Consider the following 21,508-nt stretch of genomic DNA (forward strand, 5'->3'; position numbering starts at 1 on the left):
ATGAGTGGAACTAGTGACGAAGAGTAGTGAATGGCAACGTATGTTTCCGAAGTTCATAAAACCCCTCTGCCAGCGAACATCGATTTTTTTTTGCATTTAAATAATGTTCATTCAATTGTATGAATCACACTAATGGACCTTCAGAAATTTCCTCACTGTGTTCAATGGTTTAAACGTGTTTTCAGAAATCATAAAATCTCTCTTCAGCCCACTGAAGTTCACAGCATTAGGGTTTTACGTCTGAACAGTGCTCGAAATAACCTATAAATAATACAAGGACGTCAAAAAACTCAATGTTTATGAGGTAATAAAAGAAACGTGTTCAGACGGCTTTGAGATACTTCCAGTGTGTAAACTTCGAGTAGGCGTCTAATGACTACTTGTGAAATTATTTAGGAATAAGGATCCATATCTTTAGAAATGTCGCTTGCAACATTATAAATAGAAACTGGCTTGAAAATCGTTTTTACCGATCCCCAAGTATGCGTTAATGTGCTAAATTTTTGGAATTCTTGTAGGAATTTAAGCATTGCTGAGACAGCCTAAAATAAAGTTTAAAAGTTATTGGAAATATTGCCCCTGACGTCATTACTGTAATAACATTTGTATAAAATATATCTTAACAAATCCGCAAAGTATCTGCGGCTTGTACTGATCTTTAAGTTTTCGCGTTTCAAGATAAGTCATAATGATGTGTAAAAACTAATAAAAGAGTTTTATAAATTTTATATCTTAAACCGTTGCGGGAGGACATCTATTCTAACATGTTTTCCTGAATTTCTTAACATTTATCTTGGGCCTGCAGCGTTTCACCTCAGTTTTAGTGTTGAGACATTAGTCATAAAAATACCTTAATTAATCAACGATTTGTAAACCATTTTCTAACGATGTTTTAAGTGGTTAAACGTAATCTAGCCATGTGCAGTCATCGAAACTCGTCTTCTTGTAGAAACTCGGCTCATAGAAATGAATACAAATAAATTACAGAATACCTAAATAGATTTCACCACTGACGAGTTAAATGGAGGACACTACTGCATTACTGACGAGGTTAGATGAAGGACACCTCTTAATTTCACAGACACTACCGGAACCCATTACCAACCAAACACCAATGGGCGGCCCTCGTGACGAGCCCAGACAGCGAGCACAAGCTTATGCTTTGTAACCTGTGCAAGAAAAGCGGCAGAAGATCACAATGTCCTCTAATGAAAGAACCCCCAATCCAAGGCGATACTTCGATGGGGGTCCCATCCAAGCAAATGCAAGGTTTTTTAAAATAGAGTTATTCGTCTTCCACCTCATGTCGTTTGTGTCAAGAATAGGTTTTATAAACGACGCCGGATCGAGTGGAAAACTTGCCTAGGCGGTTATTTATTAGTCATTGGGAACTCCGTGCCGAAAGGATCCAGCTGCGAAGTCTTCGTGCTTGTTTCTACCTCGGATTGACGGATAGTTGCTGCCTATGCGCCGGATGGTTCTGCGCCCTGTCAGCCGGCCTCGACTGCGTAGGCTATGGGCTACGCATGTCTTGTGGCACTGTTCGAGGCTGGGGAAGCGGTTGGCGCCGACCAAGCATCTCCTCTCGAGCACCGTGCGTGGGGAAACGCGCACGCACCGCAGAGGCCCGCCCCACAAAATGGGGACGTCCGCGAAGTAGGGGAACCGGAGCTCTTGTGGGCTGCAGTCTCGCCCCTGTGGCCGGCGGCACCGACGCTCTTGCGGCTGTGAACACATTGGTGACGTGCATAATTAGAAACGGGGACATTGTATTTGGTGGTACATATGTCGTGGGTGGAGGGAGTCAGTGGGGCCCATGGTGTAAGTAAAAAATGATTTTAAACAGGCAAAGATGGGCAGAGGAGCGGTGTATTCATTTGTTACCTTAACCTTCCCTTCATGTACCAAGAAATTGCGTTTTGGTCACGGGAGCACTACCTGGTTAGTAGGTTCCGTACGTCGCTAACAAGATAGGTTTTTGCTGGTTCAGATGACGAATGGAATGCTAGACCATCCCCCTCCTACTCCTCCGTTTTTCCAATGTTATATTTATTTCCGTGTTGTGCCCCAGTGTGAACCTATTTTAAGTCAATAGCGTGCAGGAGAAGATTGTTAGACTGCACAATTTGGAAGCACTCGTTATCGCCCCCTGGATCTCATCTTTCAGTGCCGCTTACCCGTGTACTGTCTGCGGGGGAGGCCGAACCGGTGGACGGAAAGAGATGGGGAGCAGTTCTTTACCCTTCCAAAATCCACTGCAGCGATTTTGTTCAGTCAACAGGCGTCATCTGCAGACGCTTTGAACGGCACCAAACAATAGGAGTACTGGTTATTAAAAAAAGATTCCCTGGGCACTTGAGACCGCTTACGCTTTTTGAAGACGAAATACTGGTGATATTTAGTTAGGTTACCGTCGACGGTACGCTTGCGGTTTCTGCTGCACTATTATCCCGGCTATCTTTTGAATACACGCCAACCCTTCGACACAGCAGACACAGTAAGACAGTGATATTTTACGTTCCACCCACGTAAATCTCACCTAAACTCATCCTAATCCTATTAACCTTTTTTAGTTCCTCTTCATTCAACTTAATTCTTCTTAGTCCGTCCTAATACACCTAAGTTATTCTTAATTAACCTTAATCCTTTCCTTACTAGAGCTTCATCGTAACTAGTTTATCTTAATTTAAATCTCCATTTACCTCAGCTTACAGATTAATGCCATGAATCCGAAATCAATTATCCTAATTCGACCTAATCCACCTCATTCCATTTTATTCATCTTACTACACCTTCATCCCACCTTCATATTCATTAGCATCAATCACGAATACATCAATATTTAGCTTTGGCAATCATTATTAGTCTCAAGCACAGCTGGCATACTTTCATTCGCTTCTGTCCTTCATTAGTTCGCGTGAGTGTTCTTACAATTCGCGTAGACAACGGGTTGATTCGAAGTCACCTTTAAATGAGACATGCTATAAGACTTTCGGCGTAATAACGAGAGCGGTCTGAGGGGGACACCGAAATGAATTTGTTGAAGCCTTATTTCTGACTGGATTCTGTATTATTACACCTCGCAGCAGACATCTATGCAGCGGGCGTCTACAGGGTGCAGTAGCCTTTAATTGGTGGCAGAAAAATCGACTCAATGCACCATTCGTCAAGGCCTCACCAACTACTATACATACGTCAGTCTTTTGCAATGGGTTTATACGTTATCGTACACAAAAGAGCATTGATTTTCACTCATTTCCTCATTCTCGTTTTCTTCTTTTTTGTTGCATTAGTTTCTATGCGATTATTCAGTTTTTTTTTTCAGTTTGGTTTGCGCTGTGAGGGTTTCAGTATTTGGGCTTATTTGTTTTCGGAGATCAGCGTAGTGGGCTGCCGTGGATAACGCATCCCAGAACTGCATTTGAAACACACTTCATTGTTCCCCCTCAAGAAGGGTATAGAGAACCATTTTACAAGAGCACGGAGTGCTTTATTTCCAAAGGTTTTACATCCTGTCTTTTATAGCATTGTCAGGTACGCCACTCAAGCGAGCCCTTTCATTTTAGTTAGATAAAGTGTTCGAAATGGATCCTAAAGCTCTAGCAGAATTTTTTAGTGCTGACTACATACGAGTGCGCATCAGCTGAATATTTACTGAGCCTTCGCTAGTTCATGTCTAATCCCCCAGCGATTGTTCATTCTTTACCTTGCGCTGTTCCTGACCTCCGCCGACAACTGTTGACAGGAGATGCGGAGCGCAGCGCCTCAAGCACTGGGCCCGGCTTCGGAACAGCTGTGGTGCGCCTCCCCGTCGCCCAACGCTCGGACACTTCCCGTCTAGAAAGCTCCAGGGCCGGCACAGATGGCCATCGAAGAACCACCACGAGGGCTGGACGAGATGGCTGTACATAAGATTGCAAAAACACTGAGTACACGAAAAGAAACAACCGATGAATAGAATCAAAGTAAACACTGTCTTGGCTGATACAAATTAAAACGTAACTTAGTTTGGAATGAAAACGTTAAATTCCCTCCGGCTGTGGCTGGTCAGCGTGTTGTGGGTACTCATTGGACTTCCTTAAATATCTTACCCCAGTTTCTAATATTACGCTGCTTTTCATCCAGGCCACCCTTTCTGCTGATAACACGATAGTCGTGCACGAACTGCACGATAATACACGGAGATTAATTGCTGTGACCCAGTAAAAGTGGCGTAATAGCACAAATACCTCGAGCAGCCGCCGAAAAGGGGCTTGTCGAAGCACCTCTGCGCAGGCTCGGGTCCTTCAATACAACTTCGGCGGCAGTTCTCCAGAGACGCGAAGCGATTCGGGCTCCTGTTGCATAGTGAGAAAGGGCCGTCTAAGGCAGTAGTCATAAAGGCCGAGCCTGCTATCGCCACAGCCTTTGGATGTGTCCTTGCAGCCAGTGCACAGGTTCCCTCCCCGGGCCTGTAATACGCCTCGAATCGTGGCTTGAGGCAGACACTGAACAGCGGGGCCCGGCATGCACGTGCTGCCTGCGCAGTGTAGAAAGGGAGCTATGTTCCACGAAACTGAGCGAAAGCAGCAGCATCTGCGGCATTTCGTCTCAGCAGCATTCTGACTTAAATGCGCCATAATTTACCTGTTTGGGAGAAATCAGTTCAAATCATGAATTTTCGCATGCAGACATGCGGTAACTGCCCTACGAAACACCATGTTTACTGCGAAGGTGATATAAGGTCAGTTTTGTAATGTAACATCGTTGTACGGGGGGGGGGGGGGGGGGTGAATGGAATGGCTGTTTTCTGACTGAAACGATACCTAAATGCTCGCCCTTTACGGCACAGACGAGCACCTACACTTGCAGTGAACACCCGCAAGATACGAGGGCACAACAGATATCCATTTAGTCAGTACATCGACGTTACGACGTGGGTATTGAAACTACAGATCACCATACGAACAGGTCCCATGAACGCACCTACAATGTGCACGCCATGGCGGCTCTTATGCCGGTATGAGTTTGCCAGGGTAGCCGCAATTACAGATATGGTTTTTACTTCCTGCTCTTGCAGCATAGCTTTCTGCCGTATAAAGCATGAACTAGCTTTTGAACGTTCAGCATGACTATCCCTTCTTTTCAAAACGCGAGTTCTGGTTTGCACTGGCTCATTTCACAGCACCTTAAAGCTTAAAAGATCAGAATCAAATGTCAAGGAAGATGTCATGATAACTTTGCACATTTCGCTAATTGCTCGACCACCGAAAAAAAATAAAGGAACCTCAGACTAACGCGTAAGACTTCAACGTAGCGAAGCTGTACACAACCTTCACGAATATAACGTAGGTTTAACTCCTCGATTACAGCCGATTCGTTGCTTCTTCGCTGCCACAACGATATTTAATCCATCATTGTTGCTATAAGTGTCAGCTTCTTTCGGGTTTCGGAAGAGATAGTAATTTCACGTCACCTTGAAGGGACGTACGCTATGACGTGTCTCTCTCGTTCCGAGCAAGTGTTTCCACGATTTCGGCGAACGCTGGAGTTTTTTGTTTACCAATCTTGGCCAATCTCCCTAAGTGGTAATGATTGGCTCGACAAACGTGTCCCGAGAACTCTGCGCAGTTGCCGCGATGCAAGCACAAGGATTGGAAATAAATTGAAATGTATTGGATTGGATCGGATTCGAAATCGTTTTAGCAGCAGTAAGCACTCTCATAAGTGATTTAAGGTAAGAACAATCCCCACTGCTTCGCCCACTCGTCATGATTCACTTCGTGGAGATGCGTGAATTTTTTTTAACTGCCAGGCGGTCGCCACAATCCTGGCCACTATCCCTAACGGGGTATGCTTGGCTTGACAAACGTGGGCAGGGGACGCTGGACGGTTGTCGCGAGGCACGCACGCACGAGAAATAGGCATTTTCTTGCTTTGGTTATCTCCCGGTATAGGTAGTGGCGAGGCGCGCGCCTTGCAATTTCTTGGTATTTTTATCTGCCGACGCAAAATATTACGATTTGAAGAGCAGCTTCGCTGTAAAAAACATAACACTGACTGCGAACGAGGCCACCTTTATGCATGTATTATTTTGTTTATCTAGGCAAAATAACCCCATAACGAGAGGCTGAAGGGTCCCATTGTCCACGATGAGTCCTCAAAGGCTGCCGGAACCGTGATTAACCCAACGACCAACTCCGTCCAGTTAGTGCTTCGGGGCACTCGGCTGGTCGAGCGCTACGCTACGTATAAATTATCCGTTATGGCTGCACATTTTCACCGACCTTGCGAGATGACGTGTACAACTGTATTGCTTTCATTAACACCAAGTAACTTTCGGCCGCCCGGAAAATTGATCGTAACATGCAGAAGTCTGCAAACGAAAGCTTTGCGACTCACAGCGGAGGGAGCACGGCCCTACTCTGGCTGCCGCACTGCCGCTGTGTAACAAAGACCCGTTCGTATGATTACATGCCATTTAAACTGCAATGTTTTCGCTCCGCTTGGCAAATTCTATCTTTCGCAACTATAACAGCAGCTGCCCTCCCGTCTCGTTCTTTCGCTGGCTAATAGGAAGACGAGGCAACGAGATTTAATCCACCTTGCGCTTTCCTCTCAGACGTAGTTCGCTGTAGAAGTGCCACACTGGGCTATCACCTCTAACGCTTGCTCAGGAATGCGGCGGAAAGCTGTTACTTCCAGAACTCTTACCACTGCAGAACCATCAAGAACCTTGTAGCAATTCATTCTAACAGTGATGCTACGTCAAGTTGGAAGTGTTGTACCAGTGTGCAACAGGTACTCACGAATCGTAGGCCCGGTTGGGAAAATCCCCTGGGCGCCAAGGGAGCGTGGGCATTGTTTGCCGCCCTCCTAATCTTGCCTGACTCGTTGCTCGATGCAAGGAACGAGCGCGGGTGTAAAACCGTCGTCAGTCTCTTCGGCAACCGGCCTCGGGCGTGCTTCCTGATTCCGTGGGCCACTTCGGCCTGTTCGGTGACATCGATGCTAGTAGAAGCCTCGACGACGGTTGGCTCGGTGGGAGCGCTGAGGGTAGTAGTACTGGGATTGCTCTTGGATTTCTTAGTCCTCGCTCGCGAAGAAGCCGTCGCCACGTGGACCTCACCGTCTCGTGAGGTGTCATTTGCCTGTGGAGAGAGTGACATTTGACATGGGACTTCCAGAAGTTGCATTATTTTTAAATCCATGCTCATCAAACACCTAATGGGATTTTTAATCGAAAGACAATAATCGTCATGCGGAAAATGTTTCACTTTTCTCTAGGAACAATCATAGATCTCCTCATGCGCCAAACTAATCGGAATTTAAAGCATGCGAGAACTGGCACACTCGTTTCTATGAAATTTATGAATCATCACTCTGAAATTCAAGTCAACGTTGGGTACACACGTTTACACGTCCACTTTTACGAATTGCAATACCCTGCAGCTCAGTCCACGCCAATAGTAAAAGAAGCAAGGGGTACATGGACAGACCAGCAGTACCTAAAATGCAAATCTACGTTGGAAACCAAGTATAGAGTCATCAGTACTTCATGGTGGAACATTTTAAATTGTAGTCCAAACTAAAATTCTCTGGTATCGGAGGTCAGATTGGACATAATTGGGTCGAAGAACCTGTTTAAGCCGTGTCACCATGAATCAATACGGGCTCGCAGTGAAGCTAGGAGCATCACTGAAAGAGGACCAATATTCAGCATAAAACCATCGACTGTGTTAAAGTCAGACTTTGCGAGCTTCCCTGCATTTGAAACATAATTCTATAGCTTCAAATTAAGTAGGACACATTTCTGAAAACAATGCATTGGAAACCATAGTTCTATGAAACATTACTTGCCGTGGTCATTTTCATGTGAAACGGGGAAAAACAGGCATTTCAGGACAGTTAGAGCTTTTTTAACACATCCTGCTTGTCTCTGCTGAAACTTTTTCAGTCTAAATGAAGGGAAGCGGCGTTCAAAATGCCGGAAGTTTGTCTAGTCAAGTGTTTATCAAAATGTACACTCTAAAAAAAAAGAGAGTCCAAAGGGAGTCGTCGCTGCAATGACTCCCTTAGACTCTACTAAGACTCTCTTTTACGCTCCACGACCCTCTTTAAAACAGGGAGGGGTCACGGGACTCTCGCACTTTGCAATGGGAGTCACGGGTCAACAGCATTTTTAGCATATATTTATTGACTGATTGAATTTCCACAGTGATACTTAGGTTTGTTGCTACCGTATTGCAAGATTTAGTGGCGCAGATACAAAAACAGGAAAAGTAAGGGCACACAGGTGTGTGTCCCGTGACTTTGTCCGCTTCTGCGCAAACGGTACAAAATTTGATTTTCTAGGACTGTAAAGCATAAAAAATCTAACGCTGTTTATGGAACACACAAGGTTGAAACGCCAAGCTTTCTACGATACAAACGCAAAGTCCACAATGCAAAGTGCTGAGCTAAGCTAATGGGGTGATTATGATTTTTAGAGTGTAATTGGGTCATCTGAATATGCTGCTTCGGTTAGCTCAGTGTTGTCATTGATTTGGACTTTGGCGGATAGGAGTGTGGACTTTTCATTTGTATCGGAGAAAGCTTCGCCTTTTTTATCCTGCTCCTCTTCGTCTTCTTATTATTCTTTTTCAATATGTGCCCTCCAAATTTGTAAAGTTGGCTTTCCTACTTCGCGTTTTATCAACGACACCACAATTTGCCCTCCCATTGTTTAAAGTTGGCTTTCCTGCGCTGAGTTTATCATCATCATCACCACCGTAAGCCCTCCCATTTGATAAAGCTGGCTTTCCTGCAGTGCGTACAGCCGTAAAAGCGCCATGAGTGGGCATAGAGAGGTTCACTTTAACAATATTTTTGAATATGTCGCATCAGAAAGCAATCATCTACAATACATACCATACCTGTGGTAGCCAAATTATTTTGTTCTTACAATTGTCGGTAACTCTGGGCGACTGGAAATGCTAAAGTGCGCAAAGACTAGCAAATATTTTAACATTGCATAGAAACCACATGTAACAATAACACAATATACTTAATATATACGAATTAAAGTCTTTACTGCAATGCTGTTCAATGCTGATGAAATCAGCAGAAAGTATGATTGACATTGCTTCTGTATATGATTTAAATGGGTTGTCTATTTTTTACGTTAAAAACATTGCCAACTGTGCACTGGATAACGCTCTGCGAATAAGAACACGAATAAAACTAGCTTCGTAATATATATTGCTACGCAACTAAATGGCCTTCTCAGGAACCCTACAAAATAGGCGGGAGAATATCAGGACGTGTGGCGTGTACGTAACTAGCTTTTGCGCCACAATTCTGCCGCTCTACAATTCAGCCTCTCTATGCACGATGTTGCGTGCCTGCTTTCTTGCAAAGCTTTGTTGTCGTGCAACAAAGCCTACTTTACTGCAGATGTTATTCTCATTCGCGTTTTACCAATTAAGCAGTATGTTCACTGCTTCATGTGCCACTAGTAATTTTGTACATTAAGTACATATCGATGTAAGGCATCGCACTTGCGCGCGTACAGAGCTCTGGGTTCAGATGTCGTGTAAACTTACACCAAGCTGCCCGACCAAAAAGCAGAATTCAAGTGTTAGTCATTCAAATCCTTACTTGTAGTTGCTTTTATTCAATAAAAACTACTTCATATTGCGACAATCTTTTTATTTAAATGATTAATGCAAGTTGCTCACAATTATTATATATTTGAACCTGTGTGCGAGCGTCGCCTCTTTTAGTGCGTTTAAAAAAGCCGCCAAGTAGTCACGTGACTGATTTGCGTTCGTTTTATAAAAACTTGTGTACATTACGTAAAACGTACATATATAAAAAGTTGCTGCCAGAACCAGATTTCTTTTGTCTAGCGTTTGCTTTAAAACTCAATAACAAGAATACAAATGCAAATATTTTAGACAACGCGAATCAATAGAATCCACTGCGAGCCAAGTAGAGTAAGCCAGTGAGTGGCGCGAAGGTAGCGGGGCGAGTTGACGCATTTTTGTCGAATTCGCGTATCAAAACCGCTGCGGGATGGAAACGGCGTGACACCGGTATGAAATTTGCTGTGCGGAATTCATTGCGCACCGCCTGAAATCGTCTACTAGAGTTCTTCAGTTCGGCAAGTCGACGGCGTGCTACGGTTGAATGCGAAGCCGGAACAAAGGCTGTGTCATCGTGTTTTTTCACGTGAGTACTGTCCCTGCTAATAATACCAAGTGAAATAGTTGTCTCGGTTAGCTTTCCGGACACATGCCGAAAAAGTTGCATATGCTGTGCTTGTTTGCTTGCTGCCTGGCGCCTCGTAAGCATTGTGAAATCTCCTTCGCCCCCTCCTCCCTATTTGAGACTGTTCTAAGCTATCGCGCTCGCGAGACCGGCTGCCGCCGTCGCGACCGCCCTTCCTCGCGGCTGCTCGCGGTCTGCGGGCCGCGATATGCGTCGTGAAACTGCCGTACTCCCTGTTCTGTGGCCGTACTCGCTCGCCAACGCGCCCCTACAGCGTACGCGTTGACCGTGTGCTGGCGGCGTTGTCGGGAAAAAAAAAGTTGGCAAGAGGTGAGGACGCAGGAAATGTAGTTAAACAGATGAGAATTTGCAATGTGCAAGGGGGAGAAAATAGTATGCAAATGCAGGACACGGAGAGAGAGTTCGGGCCGCGCGCCAGCGAGCGAGTACGGCAGTTCCACAACGCCTGACGTTGCCAAGCTTCACGAGCTAATGACGAAGCCCGTCTTTGAGTTCACGTAGAGTTCACAGGGGCACAGAATTCATATACGTGGAAATTGGAGGTGAAAGGCGGACATGTGGCCTCGCAGGGAATTAAGTCTCGGGGTGTGTGTGTGGGGAGGAGGGGTATTTTACAGCGCCTACGAGGCGCCTGTTCTAACTTGTTCATGCCGTCCGTATTCTTCAGCACACCCTCCTTTTGCCCTCGTCCATTAGCCAACGTCAAGCTTGTCTCTAGCTCTACTGTTGTGTTCGCTGTCTAACGGCTGCTTTTTGCACCGTCGGTCGCAGAAAACCATTTGACTGTTGGGCGGAGCGGTACAATTCTGTAATACACGGCGCTAGTTTGCAATGGCAGGCTATTCAAAAGTGTGTCAAGTGTTCCCTTTTTATTCTGTAGTTTTCTTCTTTGACGTTTCGTGAAATAACAAACCGAACTACAAAAAAAAACAGTACATGGGGGGTGTAAATCGTTTTGAACCCTTTGGTGCAGCGTCATTTCTAACACTGGTCTGCCCGTATAGGCAAACTTGTTGGCACCGTTTAGTGTCCTTTTTATGGGGAAAAGCCATTATGAATGGCATATTGGCATGTATTGTCACGTTCGCGCGATATTTGCAGGTAAAGAAAATAGGCCCCAATGCAAAATGAATCCTTTAATATAGGCATCAAAAGAAGCCTGGAGGATGCTAAATATTCTTTTGAAGGTAGGTTGTGCTTTTTATGATCACATAGACGGACACAAGAAAACTACGTACAATTTCACGAGTAGACGGCGCCATCTTCTCGTGAAAGCGGACGTTTTTCTTGTGCCCGTCTCTGTGATCGTAAGAAGAGCAATTTTCCTTCAAAAGCTTACACCAATTAGCCCGACATAAAGCTGTGCAAAATATTACATGTCCTGATCACACACTCAGAGTGTACTTTCTGTATTTAGTGAGTCGCCTGTTTGCATCATTATTGTCTGCCAGACATCTTGTCACTTGGGCATTACTCCAGCGTGCAGACCAGTGTTGCACAAGTAGACATGCTTCAGCGCTCTTCCTGTCACCCTCATCTTTTGCGCAGTCTTTCAACTAGCCAGCAACCAAGTCTTCATCTTCCCTCTCGTTATATTTTGTATGTACTGTATTTCAGAGCCATAAACACATCAGCTTGTCTACATTAATTAAGGAGGAGGTGCTCAAGCAAGGAACAAGGTTTGGGTGGAGGCCGATCGTGGAAGCAGAGGACTCTGAAGCTGGTGAGCTAACCAGGACTGGAGATGGGCCTGCGGATTCTGTGTACCAGAGGTTCCAGACGAGCGAGTTGGCTTGCAGACAACCGGGCTCGGTTCTACACCTGGCCGCGGTTGGTGGCCACGGCCCAGGATGGATCACCACACCTGCCACGCAGGGCGTGGTGCTGCCTGTGCTGCTTTGTCCGAGCAGTACATGCATTCGGGGGCCAATGCTCTGCTGCAACCTGGACCAACGATGACCCGCGGCACACATCGCTGAATGGGGCTTCTCGTGTTGGTGAGAGCATTTCCGTTTTTCTCTTCGCTTGAACTGGATTTCGGGGGCTGTTTGGTGCTAAGTTTCCCTTTCACCGTTCGCCATTGTAACTCATTCTGTTCCCTTTCTCCCGAGTTCCGTGTGAACGTGTCACACTCCTGCAAGGCCAAGAGAATCTTCGCATCAACAATTAATTTTTCCCGAAAGGTTAGAGTGTCAAGCACCATACACTTGGCTGTTTGGCATGGAAACACTCAGCATTTGAAACATGTCATAACAGCAGGTAAAATCTTGCAGGGCTGCAGATTTTCATCGACATGGCTGTGTGAGGTTATGCGGGTTTGTAGTAGGTTTCAGGGGATATAAAATTTGCTTGTGCCTGCTTTGGACTGGCCCTTGAGACTTCGAATTGCTTGTGCGGTTGACGTCTGTGTAAAATTGTCATTTGTTGCAACTGCTCCTGCCCTTACTTTTTGCCTTCACCTTTGGTTCTATCAGGTATGGCTGCTCTTAATCCTCAAGTCCTGTGGATGTCCATGCTCACGGGGTACTTTGCCTTTTTGGAGGTTTGTATTACACTTGTCTCTATCTAAGTTCTTTCAGTTCAGCTCGTAACCACCATTTGCTCTCCTAGAGATCGCATAAATATTGTTGATTTCAAATTAATTCCAAATAACGGTTAGCTACTGTTATTGCACGAAGGCATCTTTGGATGTTAAAATGCTGTGAAAATTGTTAAAAATTGAACCTTGGTGTCACTTCTTTTTTATTCCCAGAGAGGTTGTGTCAGTTTTGTGCTTTTTGTTTACGCACCAAAGGCTTCACATAAAAAAACCAAAGCTTCATAATACTAATGGGTCATTCTACGCGAAACGTTCTGGCCCAAAAATTGGCCACCGCCAATTCCGTTGAGAAAAGCAGGTGAAGGAATCCTGAAATACTATTAATACGTCGAAACCTTCATACAACAGCTGTAGAAACCCTAACCAGGATTTTAATATTCAGACAGATTTGATCAGTGGACAAAGCTTCCTCAAGGCAATATTACACTAAAATAATGCCTAGCACGGCAAACACTAGTTCGGAAAAGTTTTTTTTCCACCCTCCGGTTTTGTGAGCAATGTAACCAACATAAATGAAAACATGCAAACCAGTTATTCTCGATAGCACAAAGGCAAGGGAGACTGGGGTAGGGTAAAATAGGGGACAGAAGAAAAGGAGGGCTGGTCAGCCTTAAGAGCAGAAATTGACAAAGGGAGCAATAGAAGAATGGAAACTTGAAGGGAACAGTGCAACAACGCCTTCCCGGAGGGCTCAAATTGGTGCGAGGGGCCAAATATGGCCTACCGTCGAAACAAAATCTAAGTAAAATTATCAGGCTAGATAGAAGTTCCAGACGGAGTTCACTATGTGCAGTGCGGCTTCTGTCTTCACTTGCGGCAACTTTTGCTATGTATATTGCACATCTGATATGTTTAATCATTTTTGTGGGCCGCAACACAGGAAGAAGCAGTTTTCCTCCCTTCATTGACCAGGGCAGTAGTCTGATGTGAAGTGAAGTTTAGAAGCGAACACATGCCCAGAAAATGCTAGGAAAACCCCTAAGAGGACGTGGTGGAGAAGCGCCACTCTAATGTAGCAGGGCCGGCAGAAGACTCTTGTCTGTCGACATTTTTTAGTGCTAGCCCATATTGCGTCTCTCATGCCAAAGCCTCAGTGAGAAATTTGAAAATATTCTGTGTTGCTTGCGTATTTCTGACTAATGTATTTCGGGCTTGGAAGGGAGCCGAGTGAGTACTGAAAAGCTAGTTCTTTCAAACTAAACAAAGCTGTATTCAGTCTTTATGGACCCTTTACTGCATGTGTTATTGCTTGCTTGCTGCAGAAACAGTGCTGACGTTGTCATCTGTGTGTTTACAGCAATTCCGCGTTTTTCACAAACTTGTAATCCAGTTCCACTTCTAATACTGCTAAATGAAAGTAGTGCGGAAGTAGGGACCCTGATAATAAAGCAATTGTTAATACACCGTGAAAATATGAGGAACGTAGCAATTACCACATTGCATTTGTTAAGCTGGAGCCCTGTGGATATTTTTCCTTATGGCCTCCTCTATACTCTTTTGTTGGTCCCCCACATCTTATTAGTTTCCATGTCAGTGATATGTATTTTTTTTATCATTAGATGCAAGAGGGGTGGATACACTGTCCTGCGGCCTGTTTTGCTGAATGAAAGTGGTGTCGAAGCCTTCAGAGAAGCACTGGTAAGTACAGCAGTAATTACTTTTAATGAAATCACTTCGCAGGAGCTTTGGAAAAACTGAGTGTTGCTTCTTTGTGTGGTTTTAGAATTTTTAGAAAAACGGTTGTGTCAGCGAAATTGCTTAAATTTCTTGGAATCGTTCCCAGTCTTCAAAAATCATCTATCGATTTCTCTATAATCTCGCTCCGAATAATCTTCCAAAAAAAAAACCCCAAAAAGCAGACAAAAAAGGCATATTGTGAGCTACTAGCTACCAACCTTCAAAACAACTACCTGGTCTGATAACCACGCCACCACTGTGACACCGTGACACACCTCCTAAATTTCCCATACGGACCCTGGCATCAATGAATATCTTGATGTGTGGGTGGGTTTTGTATTTTTAAGCTATTTTGGCAGTGATAACGCTCGTTTCTCACGAAATGGTCTTCCAGATCGGCCTAGTCATGCTAATACTACAAGCAATTAGGTTAAAGTTCCCATATTCAACTCATAAAAAGCTCTCACACAGTTGCAATTTCAACAACTTCAGCCAACGTAGTCATGAATAAAATGAGCCACTAGAAAAACAGTTGTCTTTAGTAACAGTTTTCTAAGAAAAATAGCTTGGTTGAATTTGTCTCATGACAGCTGATTAAAGCTAGAGTTTAAAGGTAATTCTTTTTCTGTGAACGAAGCGATGCTTCTACTACTAAAACCTGTCCCGAACATCAAAGTGCTCGAGACGGCCCGAAAATCCAGAAGCTGCCGTATGCATTGCGATGCTCGCTAAGTACACTACTTCTGGCGTTGACGCTGATATCTGCTAAGAATAGACTTCGGAATATGGCACGCAGACAGGGCGGTAACTTTCTTTTTATCGCAGAAAGTCTACCAATTTTTGGGGTCTAACAAAACATTTTTGTGTAAACATATTGATTGGGCACATTCTGCATCAGCTCTAAATGCAGATTATTCGATGCCCTTTCCAACAAGAGCAGATTCGCAAATTAATAAAATCAGTTTTTGGCCAAACGTTGCAAATATGGATAAGTTGTGTATATCAGTTCGCAAATAGTTTAAAAAGTTTGGAGTATAATTTTTGCCAAACATAAAAAACACATCTTGGAAAAAAGTTTAGTTGCCCAGTACAATTTGTCAGATATGAAAAACATGTTACCATGTGTGGTGCCCTCCTTCTGCAGTGAAGCCCTACCTCTGTTTCAAAATATGCAATTTCGGATAGTTTACTGAAAAAAATCGGGTGGTTTGGCATTATTAGAGGCACTATTTGTCCCCACATGATGTAGAAACATCTTGTCAATGGTTGACATCGCATTAATGGTAAGGTAAAAATTCGGGATAGGACAAAAACTGCTTGGGGCTGAAAACAAAACTCGTTCACTGTCAGTTTACTATCATGCACCTGTTGAAGCTTTCACTTGCTGGTTGTTATAATCTTCTGGCTCACTTTTCTAACCCTGCTTTCAGGAATGAGGTGCGATGCACTGGAGCAGTGCCCAGCTAGCTATCCCCGAGTAACTGTTGCGTGACAAATGAAAAAGGCGTTCAGCTCTATGAGCCTCCTGCATTGCACCTCCACCTAACAATTTAGAAAACAAACAATACCAAACTTGTGGCAGACTGTCAGAATATGTAGTTCTACTGAGGAGCAACTCTAGACCTCCGAAAATATCCTCGTACAGAATCAAAACTGAAGCCAATTTTAAGCTCTCTCTCCTTGTCTTAACTGATGTCCGATGACTTGAGGTTATCAATTGACTTTCAACTGGAACTCTTATTGCACAAGTAAGGCATGGGTGAAGTGAAATCACAAACGGCATGCTTTTTTTGAGGAAAAGTAGTGGGCAACGAAGGCGTTAAGGCAAATCGGGTTGAAGTTCTCTGTCTAGTAGTGCCAAATATAAATTCCGCAATGCAGAAATGAAACAAATGACAGGAAAAGGGCTGAAAATGCTAAGTGCACTTGTCAGACATGCGGATACTTTGACTGAAAAAAAGCTACCCACGAATACTTTGACTGAAAAAAAGCTACCCGTCCTCTAAACCAAAGCTCACTAGTGCATACCTGGTGTCATTTTCTGGTAGTTCTCACCTTTAAACGCAGTCGGATTGCAAACCTGACGACATCATTTGATACTTGACTTCTGTGAGCCATTTGATCAAAAAATCTAATGGTAATGCAGCGTAACCACAAGTGACATCCTTTTTTGTATAGCGCAGCAGCCATGGCACCTATCGAAACAACACATGCTGCTCTACCCTCAAAAACACCGTCAGAAATTTCAGTGTAGCCAGAGCAGGAAAATTAGAACTGATTCTAAAACTGCAGTGCCTAGACTAACCAGTGGGATGCGTTAGTTGCAAGAGAAATGACAACATGGATATCAGGAATATACAGCATTGATGATCGGTGATCGGTGCTTTATATTGCCGATTTTGTGATGTTGTAGTTGTTTCTCATGTACCACGGTGGTTAGTCTAGACACTACACGTTTAGGCAACCTTGAGATTTTCGGCAGTTTTTTGCAAGGTGAGGTGTGTATGTTTCTCAGAAGGGAGCGTTGCTGCTGCGCTTGATAAAAAAGCATGCGACTCGTGGTCATGCTGCATTACCATGGAATTTTCTTGACCAAAAGTCTTCCAGCAAGCCAAATACCAAATCATTTTGCCAGTTTTGCAATCCGATGGCAGTGACAGATGATAATTACCTGGAAATGACACCAGCTTTCCACTACTGAGCTTTGGTTCAAAGAAAGGGTCGTTTTATTTTGAGAAAGCTTATTTCTGAAGGTTCCCCGCATGTGTATCAAGTGGACCTGGCATTTTGAGCCACTTTCCAGCAGTTTTCATTCTGATTGATTGATTGTAGGGTTTAACGCGCCGACGCAACGCAGGCGATGAGGCGCGCCGTAGTGGAGGGCTCCGGATTAATTTTGACCACCTTGAAGATCTTTAACGTGCGCCGAAATCTCGTACACACGGTCGTTTTTGCTTTTCGCCTCCATCAGAAAAGCGGCCGGCGCGGCCGCGAATCGAGCAGTTTTCATTCTGTTTGTGTGTTGCAAACCTAATATTTCGTGCTACTACGCAGTTACCCAACTTCAAGCCGATTTGCCATAGCACCCCCGTCGCCCTCTACTATTCCTCGAAAAAAGAACGCCTTTTGTGATATCGCTTCACTCATGCCCTACTTTTGCGATAACAGCTCCAGCTGAAACTCAAAAAATAACACCAAGTCATCGGATATCAGCTCAGACAAGTAGAGATTTCCAATCAGCCTTGAACACTGCCAGCTGTTCACTGGCCAGTTTTGTTAGTACGAGGCTATTTTTGGAGGTCTAGTGTTGCTTCTTACTGCGACTGTCTATTCTGGCAGTCTCCAAAAGGTTTGATATGGTGCCTTTTTGAAAATGTTAGGCAGCACTCTTTTCGCCGTGCGAAAGCTTGCTGGGCACAATTCTAGTGCATCGCAAGTTATTCCTGCAAGCAGGGCTACCATAGCGAGTCAGAAGACGACAATAAACCGCAAGTGGAAGTTCTGGTAGATAAGTGATCAGAATGTCAACAAAAATGCACCACTGAGATTGGTTTTAAATTCCAAGTGGATTTTTTGGCATCTCTTGCTTGCCGTGAATCTGGTGCTTGCTGTAGTCCTTAATAAGATGTTTTTACATCAAGTGGGGACTAAGTTGGACCCCTAATAATATCAAACCATTTCAGAGAACCATCCAAAATTGTGTATTTTGGAATGAATGTTCGGCTTCACCACGAGACGCGGGCACCATGCGTGCAAGCACCACGTGGGCACCACGGGGACAAATTAATTTTCACTAGTGAATTTTTTCTTGGACAGGGTTTTTTAATGTAAACCTTCAAAAGCGTATTCTAAATTTTTTCCACTATTGGTGGTTTGTTATACACAACTTCTTTTTTTTTTCATTTTTCTTTACGGTGACAAAATTTTGATTTGGGTTTTTTTTTTGCGATCATTATTTATGCAAACATTACACAACTGGTGCTAGCAAGGGCGTTGAATCATCCGCATTTTTGCCACTGCACTATGTGCCTAACCAACACATTTAGCAAAAAGAAATGTTTTCTTAGAGCCCTAAAAACTGGTCAATTTTCTGCAGTAACAAAAGAGTTGAAATCAACGCTGGTGTCAGCTTTACTGCATGACTCTGAATTTGTGCAGAGAAGCCCCTCTAGTGCATGAGAAGTTCGAGAACAAAAAATTGGACATCCAAAGTCAATAAATTGGGATAGGGAAACTAATTATTGTGGCATGTCCCATCAAGGCTGTAGTGTCAGCTTTACTGCATCGCTCACAACTCGTGCAGAAAAGCCCATCCAGGGAATTAGAAACTTTGGAACAAGTTTTGTGCCAAATTTAATTATATGAGAAGTTAAAAAATCAGGGTACAGAAACTAAACGCGTTGACAATAATTCAAATAGACAAGTGGTTTAAATTTTTTTCTTGTGGCCACTAAAAACATGAAGAAACCGAGGCACGTAACAAGGCAGTGGTGCCCTTTGTACTGACAACTTAGGTTTCTTTTCCATCAGTAATAAGTGTGATCTAGATAACTACAACTGTAAGCATTATTTAGTGCTTCATGCTTTCACTTAAGCTAAAAACTGTTGAAGGAAAAAACGAAACGGGGTGCAGACATTGCATGCAGAGTAGAAAATATAGTCAGCGTATTGAATAACTTTAAAAAAGCGTCAAAGTTAATCAGTGAAGCGTAGATAGAAGGTTCAGGCAAATTGCTATCAAGCCTAAAAGCAAAAGAAAAGCGCAACAAGCAGCACACCCAGCGGTTTTTGCCCAGGGAATGGGGGGAATCTATGCTGTGTCGTTCCCATCTGGAAAGTCGATGTATCCAATTTGTCCCTTGGCGTCTTGCATGTACCCACTCATTGCAAATCATGCAAGTACAAGCCTTTCTTGGGCCAAGTTTGACTTCTGCAAAGAAGCTAAAGCACTGATTTGGGAGCTTTTAGATGTTTATTACATAAAAAACAGGAGCACAGTGAACCTGTATTGCAATGAGCTTGAATATTTAGAAACTTCACTGTGATTCCTTTGTTACCATTGTGCGGCCCACTATTAAAGGGTGTCATTTTAGACGATGCACTCAATAAACTTAGTTGCAAGCAAGTGCTTGCCCTATCATCTTCTTTGTCATGTGCTTTGGACTCGACTTTTTAAGAACTATGTATACCAACTTGCCTCATGCTTTTTACTGAACAATTTGAGTGAGACTTTGTACCCCTCCAGTGTTTTGCAGTGTGGAGCATGCCCTTTGTGCAGCAGGTGTCTCAGTTCACTTACTGCTTTGTTACTCGTGCTGCCTTTAAGCTTTACATAGATATTTTCATACCATCAAAAGGGGCGAGTAGCAGCCTTTTGCACTCATAAATTCTTAGTCTCCCTCCCTGGAGCTTTCAGATCCTCTTTATGGATGCAATAATTTTTGAAGCCTTTGCATTTCTGGGGTGTCCATATGTGACTTCATACATTATACATATGTTCCCTCATACAAAACATTTCATAACAAAAGCCAAATGGTGAAGCAAGGAAATGTAATGGCAAGAGGTGTGCTCCTCGCCCTCTCTTTTGTCAGGCACTGGGCAGTTAGCCTGTTGTTGATGATTTTACTGTGCTGGCTACAATTTCATTTTGCTTTTGTCTTATCGTTCAATTTCTTTTCATTGATATTTCTGGCAGGTCCGAGACGCCAGGACCCGAGGACACCTTGCAACGCTTGTGCACGGCTTGTGAAGATTTCTGGATTGACTTCATGGACTTGTGTAAGAAGTCTGCCTTAGAAAAACAGCAACAAGGAAAGAAGCCTTTAAAAATTATTGCAATTTATTTCCACACCAGTTTAACCTTGCACCAGCAGGTATACAAAGCTGGTTAACACAAAACTTGTTTTTGTGATTTAATATCATGCCTGTTAGTCTAGCAAACCTGCGTTGTGACAAGCCATAGCAAGCAGTAAAACATGCTTAGTGTATCTGTATTTTTAGGCTATTTGCTGGTTATTTTGTGGTTTAAAACAGCTGTGATACCCTAAGCTGGCTTTTCATTCAAATGTGTATCACTTTCGTCTTTAATAAAATAATTTTCAAATACTTTTGGTTTGCTTTGCTATACTTGTATGAAACTGCTCATGAAGCTGCATGCATGTGGGCTAAAATTGCACTTGCACGTATACTGCAATGATTCCACCAGCAGTATTACTGACCACCTCTGGGAAGGTCACCCATACACTTCCACGACTCTGTCGCCATAAGCATCACGGGACTCTTTAAAAGGGGGCGTCCTCACAACTCTTGTTACAGGGTCGCGATGATCATCAGGCAGGGGTCCCGTGACTCTCTTTTTTCTTTCGTGGCAGTCAGTGCTGACTCTAAGGAGGTAGTCACCCATATTCTACTGTGACTACTGCGACGGGGTCCGTGTGACCCCCTTTCAATAAGAGTAGCGTGACTCTGCGAAAGGGGTCGATGAAGAGTCAAATCTGTGGCAAGTAAATACCCCCCAAAGAGGGTCACAGGGACTCCTTTTTTTCTTAGTGTGTACAGTAATTATTAGCAAGTTACGGTTAACACTTGTAGGGTTTCCTTGGCTTCATGGGTGGCTGCAGAAAAATAGCGCTATGCTATTTGTTTTCTAAATGGATCAGTTAAGCGCTTTTACCATCTAGTGTTCATTGTTTATTTGCCTCTGGTCAACTGCTGCTTGAAATTTTTTAGAGCACAAATTTATCTGGCACTGAAGTCTGCTTATGTGCTTTGAAAGTGAAAGTATTACGGCTTTCACTGGGGATACCTCTCACCGACTTTTCCACTGCTCAACCGTGCTTGCAAATTTTCCTTCTCTTCCGTTTCTTCGTCTTTCGCGTGAATCACTTGTAAAAGCAAGCAGCAACATTTCACGACACAGATAGCCCAGAATCAGAGTTTTCCTTGGGGGTGGTGCCCCTGTTCTACTCCCGCGCCATTACT

General features: G+C 43.8%; 2 protein-coding genes across 4 annotated transcripts; one reads left to right on the forward strand and one right to left on the reverse strand.

The window, feature by feature from the left end:
* Nucleotides 1-1,371: 1,371 nt before the first annotated feature.
* LOC144168330 (uncharacterized) lies at nucleotides 1,372-6,729 on the reverse strand. The gene is made up of 4 exons (XM_077697337.1): nucleotides 6,694-6,729; nucleotides 4,230-4,519; nucleotides 3,707-3,902; nucleotides 1,372-1,725 (listed from the first exon to the last, which is right to left on the reverse strand). Exons 1-4 carry the CDS (start codon nucleotides 6,727-6,729, stop codon nucleotides 1,378-1,380), a joined length of 870 nt encoding a protein of 289 aa, XP_077553463.1. The 3' UTR covers nucleotides 1,372-1,377.
* A 2,495-nt stretch (nucleotides 6,730-9,224) lies between these two features.
* On the forward strand, nucleotides 9,225-20,632 carry LOC144169280 (uncharacterized). Of its 3 annotated transcripts, none has more exons than XM_077698358.1 (5): nucleotides 9,225-10,191; nucleotides 11,869-12,248; nucleotides 12,726-12,793; nucleotides 14,410-14,488; nucleotides 20,223-20,632. In XM_077698358.1, exons 2-5 carry the CDS (start codon nucleotides 12,231-12,233, stop codon nucleotides 20,274-20,276), a joined length of 219 nt encoding a protein of 72 aa, XP_077554484.1. In that variant the 5' UTR covers nucleotides 9,225-10,191; nucleotides 11,869-12,230; the 3' UTR covers nucleotides 20,277-20,632. The 3 variants fall into 3 exon arrangements, 2 of the variants coding, with proteins under 2 accessions (XP_077554484.1, XP_077554483.1); XR_013322413.1 differs by having other exon boundaries at nucleotides 9,229-10,191; XM_077698357.1 differs by lacking the exon at nucleotides 20,223-20,632 and having other exon boundaries at nucleotides 9,233-10,191; nucleotides 14,410-14,689.
* The last annotated feature ends 876 nt before the right edge of the window (nucleotides 20,633-21,508 follow it).

Source organism: Haemaphysalis longicornis, unplaced genomic scaffold, assembly GCF_048455015.1.
Source record: "Haemaphysalis longicornis isolate Haplotype H1 unplaced genomic scaffold, Haemaphysalis longicornis Haplotype H1 scaffold_2, whole genome shotgun sequence".
NCBI classification, from domain to species: domain Eukaryota; kingdom Metazoa; phylum Arthropoda; class Arachnida; order Ixodida; family Ixodidae; genus Haemaphysalis; species Haemaphysalis longicornis.